Here is a 12,132-nt window from a genome sequence, read left to right as displayed (position 1 = left end):
TGAATACTATTTAACACACATCAAATGTGCACGACTCCTTATGGACATAATTATTTGATCTTACAATCTTAATAGTTTCTTGGGCTTTCTTCCATGTTTTTATTGTTAGTCGCAATGTCCCATGTGGTCAGGTCTAAGGTGAAGAGGGATTGCAGAGGAGGTGATGCAACACAAGAAAACAACGAAAGTAGTGAAAATGATCTAAATCTCGACTCTATGATGCTTTTAGAGATGATTAAGACCTCAAGAGTCGTAGTTTTATTATTGGTGAATTAAGTAAGAGTGTAATACTCGAAGAATCGCATGAGATACTTAGGTAACGTGCACATGTTTGGTTTGCAGTAAAACAGAACTGGAAGAAAACAGAATTATTATGCCTTATTTAATGAGCAAGAGTAGTAAATTATGCCAATATTAAGAAAGTTTATTTCTTGCATTCGTGTTTTAATTTGGATTTCAGTGCTCGACTTCGCTATTCATGTAATAACCACCACATGTACATATACATTTCTTGTGTGGGAAAATAATATTTTTCTTGGTGAAAGGTCTAATTTACTTGCCCTTCAGTCTCAGTTACCGCTAATTAATGCAACTTTCATCTCTCATTTAGCGAAAAAAGAAAACCTTCATCTATACACCCGTTCTACTAGCCTCGCGATTTTGACTGTCTTCTATTATTTCATTATTTCATCAGAAGTTCACTCAGTTTTTTTTGCAAAGTTCTATTGAATAAACTGTTGCACAAGATGTAAAAACCCTATTTCTTTTTTAGAATCTAATTTAACATTTTTTCAAAAAAAAACAAAAAATGACACCCGTTCTAATTGGTAACCGGTACATACTACATACGATGACCTTAAGGGTCACATTGTTTTTAGAGCTGGGAGAAATGGAGACAAACACATAGTTGACCGCTAGAAAGTAAAAACATCCTCTATAATAACTTAATCTTTTACCCAAAAAAAAACATCCTCTATAAATCAACTAGGCTCACAATGTTTTTTATATAATTAATAATTGTATCTCTTTTTATAATTAAAAAAAAACTACATCATCTAAGGATATTGAGGCAAGTAGCTAGAGGTAAGCATCCTATATGCAATGATGTCGCAAGTTCAATTATTATAACTAACATTTAGATTATATTTCAATAACAGTATAACACTGGTGAAGAGTTGCCCAAAAAACCGTTCAAATTTCAATTGTAGAAATACTGTATATATAAATAAATAAATAAAATATATTAGGCAACATTTGAGATAATATGTTAATATATACTTATAATCACATATAATAACAAATTAGTCATACATAAATTAATGTTCTTATAAATCAAATTAAATATTGTATATCAATTGATAAATACATACGGGACGTAACCCGGATTATCCCTAGTAATAATATAATAATACATAAATTCGTCCATGTATTAAATTATATTTTTGACTTTAACACACACACGTCTGAAAAAGGGAAAAAACAAACTCGGGGTTCAAAGTTTGAAAATTCAATGGGCTCGCTCGCTAGCTTGAGCCGACCCAACGAAACGGCAAAATCTAGAAGCGCCAAGTTTCGCCTTTACTCTGTCTCTTTGTCTTCGTTACCAAGTAAACCCTAGATTTCTTTAATCTCCCCCGATCCACAATTTTCAAAATTGGAAACTTCCTTCTTCGTCTTCTTCGCGAATCTGATTTTGTTATATAAATTCGATTCTCGGATAAAGTTTTTGTCTTTCCCCTTTTCCATCTTTAAGAAAAGTTCTCTTTTTCTATCGTCGTCGACCATATTCTTACGATTCCACGCAATGTCTTTCTCCGATTCTGGATCGTCCTCTAATGGTGGAGATTACAAGGATTTCAGAAAAATCACCAGAGAAAGTTAGCTTTTTTTTTTCACCCTTTCTCTTACCCAATTTCTGAATTCTCGAAATTGGGGGGGGGGGGGGGGGGGAGGTTTTGATTAGACCATTAGGCTCTGTTATGGGGTTTGTGTAGAAGCTTTGGGTGTTTTAGGTTCTAGGGTTTCGTTGGATTAGTTAAAAGAGAAGTCATATGTTTCTTTTGGGTTTATGGAGTTTCGAATTAGGTCAATGTGATCGATCAGAATGAATCAGACTTTTGTTTTTTTTTTTTTGGCATATCAGGAGCATGAGGGGTTTTGTAAATTTAGGTGAATCATGTAAAGTTCATTACTTTTTTCAAGGGTGTGAATAGTTTATCACTTTTTTGGTTTCAGGGTTACTATGTGAAATGCTTAGGCCAGAGAGAAATGGGAGCTCTAAATTAACTTGGAAGGTAACTTCTATTCAGTTTTGTTTAAATTCACCTTAAAAATTCTTAATCCCTTTTGGTTTTTGGTTCTGGTTATGTTCAGTTTCATTGATTCACTGAACCTGTAAATGTATCTTTAGGTTCTTGTTATGGACAAGTTCACAGTGAAGATAATGTCATCTGCCTGTAAAATGTCTGAGATCACACAAGAAGGCATTTCTTGTAAGATAGAGAGCTTGTTCAGAACTCGTAGCAATAAATATTTTTGTTCTGTTTTATCTTATTGGCATTGTTTTTTGATTATATGGACATTTTTTGATGTTTTGTTATGTTTTCCCAGTGGTTGAGGTTATAACTAAACATAGACAGCCTATGACTTCCATGGAAGCTATATACTTTATCCAACCGACCCAAGAAAAGTAAACTATTCTTCCATCTGAGACAATTGAAATGATTTCTCGTCAGTGAACTCTTGTGATATCTGAAGCTTTTGTTATTTTGTATTTGTTTTTTGCAGTGTTACTACGTTTTTGTCAGATATGACTGGGAAATCACCACTGTACAAGAGGTATGTGAACACTTTCTTCATATTTCATAACTTCTCATATACATGGACTCTCTTGTCTGAAATGCTGAATCATTTTTCTTTGATGTGAACTTCAGGGCTTTTGTTTTCTTTAGCTCTCCTGTTTCAAGAAGCTTAGTTAATCTCATTAAGAAGGACATGAGAGCGATGAAACGAATTGGGGGATTGAAAGAGGTTGCTTCTATATTCCACTTTCATAATTTGTTCTCACTTTCCTTATCCACATGCAATCTCACAAGATAATTCCATAATATGCAGATGAACTTGGAGTACATTAGCATGGACGTCCAGGTATAATTATGCTTAAAATCCCTGATTCTGTTCTGTCTTTTCCTCAAGCTTTGCATAGTTTCACAAATTGTGATATCTAATATTGAAGTTTCATTCTTGACAAATCAAGTTGTTGATGGTTTCTTTTCTTTAGGCCAACCTCAATTACAGCTTTCACTAATAACAACATAGAAACATGACTTCAAAAAGTCTGCAATTTGTACTGCTTGACGTTATCAAACGCACCTTGTCAAGTTGGAACATGTGATTTATATTGAAACCTGCTTGCTTAATTACTCCTATGTATTATGATGTCTCTGCAGGGGTTTATTACAAATAATGAAAATGCTCTAGAAGAACTTTTCAGTGACGAGGAAAACCATCAAAACGCAGATGATTGCTTGAATGTCGTAGCTAAACGAATTGCTACAGTTTTGGCCTCGTTAAGGGTACAAAGCACAAAATTCAAAGCTTGTTTGTTGATTTGGCATGAAGTTCCTATGAAGGTTATATATCCTTAAACTCTTCTGTTTATACAGGAATACCCGCTTGTTCGCTACCGTTCAGCCAAAGCTCTTGATGCCACAACAATGACAACTTACCGAGAGCTGATTCCTACGAAGCTTGCTGCTAGTGTATGGAATTGTCTGGCAAGATACAAACAGACAATCGAAGATTTTCCTCAGACTGAAACATGTGAACTACTTATCCTAGATCGATCCATAGATCAGGTGGGGATTTTCACCCAGACAATTATCTTTTATGTTCTGTTTTATATGTCATAATAACAGAGTAACTTTCTGATGTTTTTGAAGATCGCACCTCTCATTCATGAGTGGACATACGATGCGATGTGCCACGATTTGCTTAATATGGAAGGAAATAAATACACACACGAGGTGACATTTTGGTTTCACTTTTCAAATGTTGTAAAAGCTGGTTGTAGCTCATTACTACAGCATATGGTAATTTCCTTCTTATTTCGTAGTGTTTAGGTTCCGAGTAAAACTGGTGATAAACCTGAGAAGAAAGAGGTTCTTTTAGATGAACAAGATCCCATTTGGGTGGAGCTTCGTGATGTTCACATTGCAGATGTATTTCTCAATTTGAATATGTCAAACTGGTTATGTTTTGTTTGTTTGGGAGTAATTATGTCTTTTTGTTCAGGCAAGTGAAAGATTGCATGAGAAGATGACAAACTTCGTGTCGAAGAACAAAGCCGCGCAATTGAAACACAGTTCAAAGTAGTTACCATTTTATCTTTTTTATATCTTTCTTGTTTTAAGTGATCCACTAGAACTTTTCTGATTAGTTTATTTGACTTCTTTGTCTGCAGAGACTTTGGTGACCTTTCATCAAAAGACTTGCAAAAGATGGTTCACGCTTTGCCTCAGTACAGTGAGCAAATGGACAAGCTTTCTCTACATGTGGAGGTTAGGTTTTTAAAATTATAAAATGATAAACCATGGAAGAAAGTTTGATCCTTTGTTTCTTCATAAAATAACTAATGGTTAATGTCACTGCAGATTGCTAGAACAATTAACAGAACTATCATGGAACAAGGTCTAAGAGATCTCGGGCAGCTCGAGCAGGACCTTGTTTTTGGGGATGCTGGAAGAAAGGACGTTATCAAATTCTTGAGCACCAACCATGTAAGATGCTCTGCTTTCTTAGTTTCATTTATCAGAAGATTTTATGCTGATAAAAATGAGCAACGTTTTCCAGATTATAAACCATGAAAGCAAGCTGCGATTATTGATGATTGTTGCGGGAATATATCCGAAAAAGTTTGAAGGTGAAAAGGGACGAAAGATGATGGAGGTAAATAAACAATTCTGTCTCTTCAAAAAGGTTTAAATTAAGTTGAAGCTTAACTACTTCTTGATTTAAATCCTTCAGCTAGCAAAATTGACGGGAGATGATATAATAGCTGTGAACAATATGAGATTACTTGGACCAGTACAAACAGAGTCCAAAAAGAGCACCACAGGATCTTTCCCCCTCAAGTTTGATGTTCTGAAGGTACATATTCTTCCTCATTATTGGTTATTATTAGAATGACTAAGACTAAGGTTTTCTTGATAATCTAATAACTGGAGTCTTTTGATCCATGTAACTCAGAAGAAGCGAGCTGCTCGAAGAGATCGAGTTGGTGAAACTCAAACATGGCAGCTGTCTCGTTTTTACCCGATTGTAGAGGTCTTTTACCTTCTTGAAATTTTATTCTTTCTTTTACTTGAAGCATTAGTAAAAAACCAGTGACATTGGTAAATATTTTTTCAGGAACTTGTTGAGAAACTTAGCAAAGGTCATTTGCCAAAACAAGAGTTCCCTTGTATGAATGAACCAAAGCCAACATTTTATTCTGGCTCTCAATCTCCATCAAGCAGTCCGGTGTTGCCTCATTCAAGACGAACACCAACATGGGCTAGACGTCACCTTTCTGATGATGGATATTTCAGGTAATTCATTTTAGTTTCTTTTTTATCTTTTGCTTGTTGGTAACATGGTGAAAACAACCAAGATTAATTTCTCAATGTGTTTTCTAGTGACTCGGTGCTAGGACGAGCATCTAGCGGATTCAAGAGAAAGGGACAGCGGATTTTCGTGTTCATAGTAGGTGGAGCAACGAGATCAGAGGTACTAAAATGAACCGGTCTGAAAAAAATAAATCTGTTATCACCCATATGTAAATAATGGGTTGATTGATTAAGTGATACATTTTGGGTTCTTTTGCAGTTGAGGGTTTGCCACAAACTTACGGAGAAGCTTGACAGAGAAGTGATATTAGGCTCCTCCAGCTTCCTTGATCCCCAAACTTTCCTCACTGTATGGAATCTTTTCATTTTTGCATTGAACACTTCTGTACATCAAAAATCTCTGTCTAATGACGAAGAATGCCTTCTTATGTGCAGAAAATGAAACGACTAAACGAAGAAGAGGAGATCTCACTTGATGATATTATCATTTAGTTTCATGATTTTTTTTTTTCTTTTTCTTGGATGCCGTCGTTTTTGTCTAACTTGGTATCGATTTTTGGTTTTCGAAATAAAATGGGGAGATATGTTCCCTGTGTAAATATAAATACAATTCAACTGTTTCCACTGTTTGGCTAAAAAGGAAGAGATCGCTATATTGGATATATTTTTTATTTGTTGAACAAAAAGGACATTCGCCCACCGTGGGGCTCGAACCCACGACCACAAGGTTAAGAGCCTTGCGCTCTACCAACTGAGCTAGACGGGCTTGTTGTTTTACTGAGTGAGATATGCGTAGCTATATTATACTATTAACCTAGGTTGTAAAGGAAGATAGAGAAATGCGAACAAGGTTCTCTTACAGAGGTAATATGAAAAAAAAACAAAGGAAACATGGCTAGCTTTGATGACATCTTCTTTCCTCTTTAAGACGACGAAACAATATTAATAAAATGGCAGAAAGAGCAAAAACCCAGTCCCGACCACACTTGATACATCGATGCCCCACATGTCGGAAGCAGAGCATTTTTCATGTGTACTTAGAAAAAAAACTTAGGTAGTTAGTAACAACTCTGATGACATAAGACACACCCGAAAATTCAAACTACCCCCCCCCCCCCCCCCCCCCCTTTTTTCTTTTCGTGAAGCTCACACTCTACGTAACTTGAAGTAGGTGGTTTATGGCGTTTTCTTTTACCGGTTTAAATCTTCTTCCCCGGTTTTTTTACTAATCGGATTTGATTCCTCTGTTATGCTTGTTGCTCTTCTTGGACGACTCCTTGATCTATAATAACATAAAAATCACGGTTAAATAGAATCATTTTAGAGGTCTTAGCAAAGGAACAAGTGACATCCATAGACAAGAGTTTTTACCTGCTCAAGAAGCTTCTTTTGGAATCGATAGCCCTGATCCAGGAAACAAATATTGAAATATATATATTCAGTCTGAATTGGTAGAAATCAATTAGTGAATTTTGATTAAAACTTTTGATGAACACTTACCTTGTCAGTTCCATATATGTAATCACAATAAGTGAAAACTGAAGCAAAGTTACTTTGGCTTTGTCCTCCAACGTAGTGATGATAATCGTGGTACTCAGCGCCACCATAGAAAGGAATGTACTTTGTTGGACTCCATGGAAAATCATATCTGCCATAGAACAAAGTGAAATATGTAAAGCTTTTAGTAACATCATCTTTTATGGTCAATCGAGATACATTTCCAAATTTCAAACAAGCAATCATTCTCACAGGAGTGTAAAGTAAAAAAAATAACAGAACACTAAGGGGGAGCCTAGTTCCCTCTTTGCCCTATTAGATGTTTTGTGTTACTCCTAAATTAGTTAGAGTAAAAATGAGCCTATCAATTGTTCATCAAAAGGTAGCTTAACCAGTTCCAAAAGCGAACCCCAATAGCTTCAAAAAAGCCTAAAAAGTAAACCTAATACCTAACTTAACCCCAGTTGTAAAAAGGTGAGCCACTATTGGATCTACACACACCTTGAGCTCTTAATATAATAATATAACATAGACTAACTAGTGTATAAATAATAAAGAAAAAGGCTATAATAAAACTGTAAAGCAAAAAGGAGTTGTTATTTTGATTCCTATCAAAACCACGCCTGCCTTTAGTCCTTACCCACTGTGAGTCTCAATAGCTTCAATTTGTCTTAAAGCAATCCACAACCAAAAAGTAATCATGTGACCAGGAGCAATAGCTGGTCCCAAAAACGTAGGGATACCAAGAAGCAACACTTCAGCCCAATGTGCATAAGGTGCAGCATACCCAATTGGAGCAGTGTACTCATGATGTACATGATGTATCTTTTCATATCCCCATTTACTATGAAAAAACCTATGCACCCAGTAGTTAGTGTAGTCTTCAATCAAAAAGTACACTCCTAACTGTGCCAACATCTCTGATATCGTTGGTAACGGTAGCCCAGATCGTACCTCAATCATCTGTTTCCACACATCAAAAACCCAAATCCAAATCAGATTTGAATCATTCCTTCGAATTAGGCAATGAGATACCAAAATTTGTCAAATCAAATGTGTTTGATTGTGAAATTAACCTGAATCGAAGGGTAAGAGGCGAGTTGTAAAGGACCAACGACGAGGATGAACATGGTCATGACGTCTTTGTAACATTTGAACATATCGGAGAAAGAGTAATTAACCTTAGGCTGGATCTTGTAACGATTGAACCAGCCGGAAGCGGATCGAGCCAATTCGACGAAGACGAGAGGGAGAGGGACGAGGGAGAAGACTACGAACAAGAACAATATGTTGTGGCAGTAGAGGTAGTAGTCTGATTTCGTGGCGGAGTAATCGAACCAGAGCGTTTCGAGACGAGTGAGGTTTCGTCCGAGTGCGACGGATGCTTCTTCGACTGTGGCGTAAGGTATCATGGTGAGTGAGTGTGTGTCTCTCTCCGGCGAGGATTTGGGTTACGAGGTGAAGATCTGAAGATTTTAGAAGAGGAGAGATCGAGAGATCGAGAGTGTTTTGTTTTTGTGTTTGTTTGTGTAAGCTGGCCGATGTTTTTGGACATGAAGAAGGAAGACGTGGCTGCAGTGATCTGTATTTATTTATATATAATAAATATTACTTCCTTTATGGTAAAGATTGATATTTAGACGTTTTTCCACATTATAAAAAAACAATAATTATTTAATTTAAATAATTTTTTTCTTTTAATTAAAGAGATATTATTTAATTTTAAACTAATAACAATTAAATATTTTAAATATTTTCAATGATTATTTCTAGAAGTTTCTAAAACATCAATCTTTGTGGAACAAAAAAAATATCTCAAAACATCAATCTTTACGAGACAGAGGAAATATTATTTAATAAAATGCCACATATACTTTTAGTTAAACTATATATGTACTGTATGTGGACATATATAATTTTAACATTTGATACTTTTTCTTTTCGTGCTAAATGTTATGTTTGCATTGAGAAGTTTGAAAAATATATTTTGTTGAATATTTTCCAAGTACGAAATCTATACTACGAAATAGATTATTTTTCGGATGTGATTTTCATAAATAATATTTAAAATAATATATATATATAACAAAATTATATTTCTAAATAGTAATACGCTATTGTAGGAAATAGTAAATTATTTGACTGTTTTTATCACCGTTTTTATTTTATGTTAGCAAATTTATCCTATTTTACTATGGTTAAATCGGGAAAAATTGAAGGCATGATAATGATTTAAAAAGGAGGTGTATAAATCTATAAAAAGTAAACAAAGGAATATCCATTGTTTTGTAGTTTATTTGTTCAAAGCACTTAACTCACTATCTTTTTCAAAAAAAAAAAATCAAAAACTTTTGAGAATAATTTTTCTGAAATTCTAGAATTGTTCCATTTGTATAAAATAAAGTGAAAATAGATCCGATTGACACAATTTTGGAAAAAATTGCTACACCCTCTCTGAGGAGAAAACTAGAATGACACAATTTTATGTTTAAATTACCAAAAGCCCAATTAAAATTAAATTAAGAAAGTGATAAAATAAAAACAAAAAATGTTATATCAAAACACAACAAAAAAACCCGACAATCGTTTTTCCCTCATCAACTTTGTTTCTTCCGCCGGCAAAGAAGGTTTTACAGTCCAGGAAAAAAACCCGATCTGTCGTCATCTTCCGCCGGCGAATAAGAAGTGTCATCACCGATGGTTCACTGTTCTGGCGGCAAAATAAGAACCCTAGTGGCTTCGGTGGTGATTGATTTTCGGATTTGGCGCCAGTGTTCTTGAAGCCCTCGCCATTGTTACACCCTTTGAGGTATAAAAGCTTTCCTTTTTGTTGTCTTTTTTGGCTTAATTTCTCCAAAAAACTCAGACGAAATCACATGTCCTCCCTTCCCCTTAATGATTTATTAGCACTTTACAATTTGTTAAATGGGAAAACCCCCGAAAAATACGCCATCTAATTCTTTTTTGACCGTTTAATTCCTCCAGTTATTAAATTCCCAAAAAAATACCTGGTTTAATTTCCGTTGTCTTTAAAAACCTTTCATTTTATTAATAACGGTAGATCCATACTTACGCCATAACGACTGTTAACTCTAATGACGGAAATGTTTACAAAGGTTAAACTATAACCCCACGCGATTAATTAGAGGGAGTTAAAGACACTATTGCCCTCTTCTTTTTCCCCAAATCGATTTTGAGTTATTTTAGAACCCTAAAAAATTCAGAAAATCAAATTTGGTTTGAGAGAATGGTGAGTCTAATTTGGTTTGAGAGAAAATCCATGAGGCATATAGCTAAATTGGCTGATAAGACAAAGAAATGTGATAAGAGGTTTCCCTCTAATATTATGTCGATCCTTGATGCAAACCGCAAGTAAGCCAAGTTTTGCTCAGTCCTCAAAAGTGGTGAGAACAAGTATGAGGTGTTAGAGGGTGCTAGAAGCTTCAGTGTTAACCTTCTATTTCACATTTCTTTGACTCACCATTCTCTCAAACCAAATATGATTTTCTGAATTTTTAGGGTTCTAAAACAACTCGAAATCGATTTGGGAGGAAAAGAAGAGGGCAACAGTGTCTTTAGTTACCTCTAATTAACCACGTGGGGTTATAGTTTAACCTTGGTTAACATTTCCGTTATTAGAGTTAACATTCGTTATGTCGTAAGTATGAATCTACCGTTATTAATAAAATGAAGGTTTTTAAAGACAACGGAAATTAAACCAGGTATTTTTGGAAAATTTAATAACTAGAGGAATTAAACAGCCAAAAAAAAATTAGATGACGTAATTTTCAGGTTTTTCCCTTTGTTAAATTATAGTTTAATTAGTTTGGTCATAGTGATTTAGTACAATTGAAAATTGTAGATTAATCCTGCACCAATCTCTCTGTTCGTCAATTGTATATTATTCATATATGTTTGATACTTTTTTAAAATTGTAAACCAGCGAACGTCTTTGCTAATTAGATAGGAATTGTGCTTCTGGGCACTATTGTGTTATGCCAATTCTTGATTATTGTAAACGATAAGTAGAAGCATTTTCTAGTCTCTGAATGGTTCTTGTGTCTATGCATATCTGTGTGAAGATAAAAGTATATAATTATCATTGTGTGTGTCGATTTGTTCAATTTTGAGATATTGCTTACCGGATTCTCTATGACTTCTTTCATGGCAGCCATTGCCAAACACTTGTCTCTCTCCGTGATCCTTCTCCTTCTTCCACGTCTTTCTTTCATCTCCAAACTCAAGCGGCGGTATCTTTTCAATTCTCTCCCTCCTCCCCCTCACACTGTTTCATTCATCATATCTGTTTTTATCTACTGTTTAAGTTCTCTATTGTATTTATGATGATTCAGATCTTCGGTTCCAAGCACAATTTAAAGGAAACCAAGTTGAGAATTCCTCCAGCTTCTGATTTTCAGGTTTAATTAATTTCTGGGCTTTTTTTATTTGGGATGTTGTTCTTTTCTGTTTTTTTTTCATCAGTAATATATAATAAGAACTCACATGGTGAACGATGCATTGTACTTTGTGGTGTTTACAGAATAAAAACTGCCAACTTGCGAATGATTTAGCTTTATCTTAACTGTTGTGTTCATTAGTTTCTCTTTGATTTCTATAAATGAGAGATTTGTTTTTTGTTTTTGGATTAGAAGTATCTAACAATTTTGTGTTACCTAAATGAGAGATTTGTTTCATTGATGGTTTCAAAATTTAGTATTTATCATCTTGTTTGCTACATTTTCCTATCATTTGATTCTTTTTTTGTATCTTTAGGAATGACATCTTCAAGCAATATCATCAAATATCCTCCTCTACTTTATGAAGAAGGGAAATCGCCTCTCCAACCTAGGAGCATGAACCACACTTATTTTGTGTCGAAAATTGGAATTTTGAGAGAAGGATTAGGGGTGGATGTGTGGGATAAACTGAAAGAATCATCTCTTGGAGTGTTTATAAAGTTTGCTGAATTGGAATACACATGGGCTGGGCAGAGAATTCATTATCTACTCACACATCAGCTAAGAATCAA

At 34.8% G+C, this 12,132-nt stretch overlaps 2 protein-coding genes and 1 non-coding gene across 8 annotated transcripts; 1 reads left to right on the top strand and 2 right to left on the bottom strand.

Annotated features, from left to right (window-relative positions):
• The first annotated feature begins 1,450 nt into the window (after positions 1–1,450).
• LOC104737227 (protein transport Sec1b) lies at positions 1,451–6,292 on the top strand. 6 transcript variants are annotated; one of them, XM_087480089.1, is made up of 21 exons: positions 1,451–1,877; positions 2,236–2,294; positions 2,411–2,492; positions 2,611–2,689; positions 2,788–2,838; positions 2,934–3,030; positions 3,115–3,147; positions 3,450–3,575; positions 3,666–3,857; positions 3,942–4,025; positions 4,122–4,220; positions 4,294–4,370; positions 4,463–4,559; positions 4,653–4,778; positions 4,852–4,947; positions 5,026–5,148; positions 5,248–5,325; positions 5,410–5,588; positions 5,676–5,766; positions 5,866–5,955; positions 6,042–6,292. In XM_087480089.1, the coding sequence occupies exons 1-21, from the start codon at positions 1,805–1,807 to the stop codon at positions 6,096–6,098; spliced, it is 1,989 nt and encodes a 662-aa protein (XP_087336215.1). In that variant the 5' UTR covers positions 1,451–1,804; the 3' UTR covers positions 6,099–6,292. The 6 variants fall into 6 exon arrangements, with proteins under 6 accessions (XP_087336215.1, XP_087336213.1, XP_087336214.1 ...); XM_087480087.1 differs by having other exon boundaries at positions 1,457–1,607; XM_087480088.1 differs by having other exon boundaries at positions 1,464–1,607; positions 5,251–5,325.
• Positions 6,293–6,299: 7 nt separating this feature from the next.
• TRNAK-CUU (transfer RNA lysine (anticodon CUU)) lies at positions 6,300–6,372 on the bottom strand. The gene has a single exon. It is a non-coding gene; the product is annotated as a tRNA-Lys (tRNA).
• Positions 6,373–6,446: 74 nt separating this feature from the next.
• LOC104737226 (methylsterol monooxygenase 1-1) lies at positions 6,447–8,816 on the bottom strand. Its single transcript, XM_087480093.1, has 5 exons — positions 8,180–8,816; positions 7,744–8,066; positions 7,107–7,254; positions 6,978–7,010; positions 6,447–6,888 (listed from the first exon to the last, which is right to left on the bottom strand). The coding sequence occupies exons 1-5, from the start codon at positions 8,513–8,515 to the stop codon at positions 6,832–6,834; spliced, it is 897 nt and encodes a 298-aa protein (XP_087336219.1). The 5' UTR covers positions 8,516–8,816; the 3' UTR covers positions 6,447–6,831.
• Between the last annotated feature and the right edge of the window lie 3,316 nt (positions 8,817–12,132).

Source organism: Camelina sativa, chromosome 13, assembly GCF_030686135.1.
Source record: "Camelina sativa cultivar CO46 ecotype springtype chromosome 13, ASM3068613v1".
NCBI lineage: Eukaryota > Viridiplantae > Streptophyta > Magnoliopsida > Brassicales > Brassicaceae > Camelina > Camelina sativa.
Note: the sequence above shows the minus strand (reverse complement) of the source record. Positions and strands in the feature narration are given on the sequence as shown.

What these genes read in the sequence shown, in the direction of transcription:
- LOC104737226 (XM_087480093.1), bottom strand. Translation starts at nt 8,515, where the DNA reads ATGATACCTTACGCCACAGTCGAAGAAGCATCCGTCGCACTCGGACGA. An exon ending in GCTATTGAGACTCACAGTGG is followed by an intron (nt 7,255 to 7,743) that starts GTAAGGACTAAA and finishes GTTCTATGGCAG; the next exon opens with ATATGATTTTCCATGGAGTC. An exon ending in ACATATATGGAACTGACAAG is followed by an intron (nt 7,011 to 7,106) that starts GTAAGTGTTCAT and finishes TTCCTGGATCAG; the next exon opens with GGCTATCGATTCCAAAAGAA.
- LOC104737227 (XM_087480087.1), top strand. Translation starts at nt 1,511, where the DNA reads ATGGGCTCGCTCGCTAGCTTGAGCCGACCCAACGAAACGGCAAAATCT. An exon ending in GAAATAAATACACACACGAG is followed by an intron (nt 4,026 to 4,121) that starts GTGACATTTTGG and finishes CGTAGTGTTTAG; the next exon opens with GTTCCGAGTAAAACTGGTGA. An exon ending in TCTGATGATGGATATTTCAG is followed by an intron (nt 5,589 to 5,675) that starts GTAATTCATTTT and finishes TGTGTTTTCTAG; the next exon opens with TGACTCGGTGCTAGGACGAG.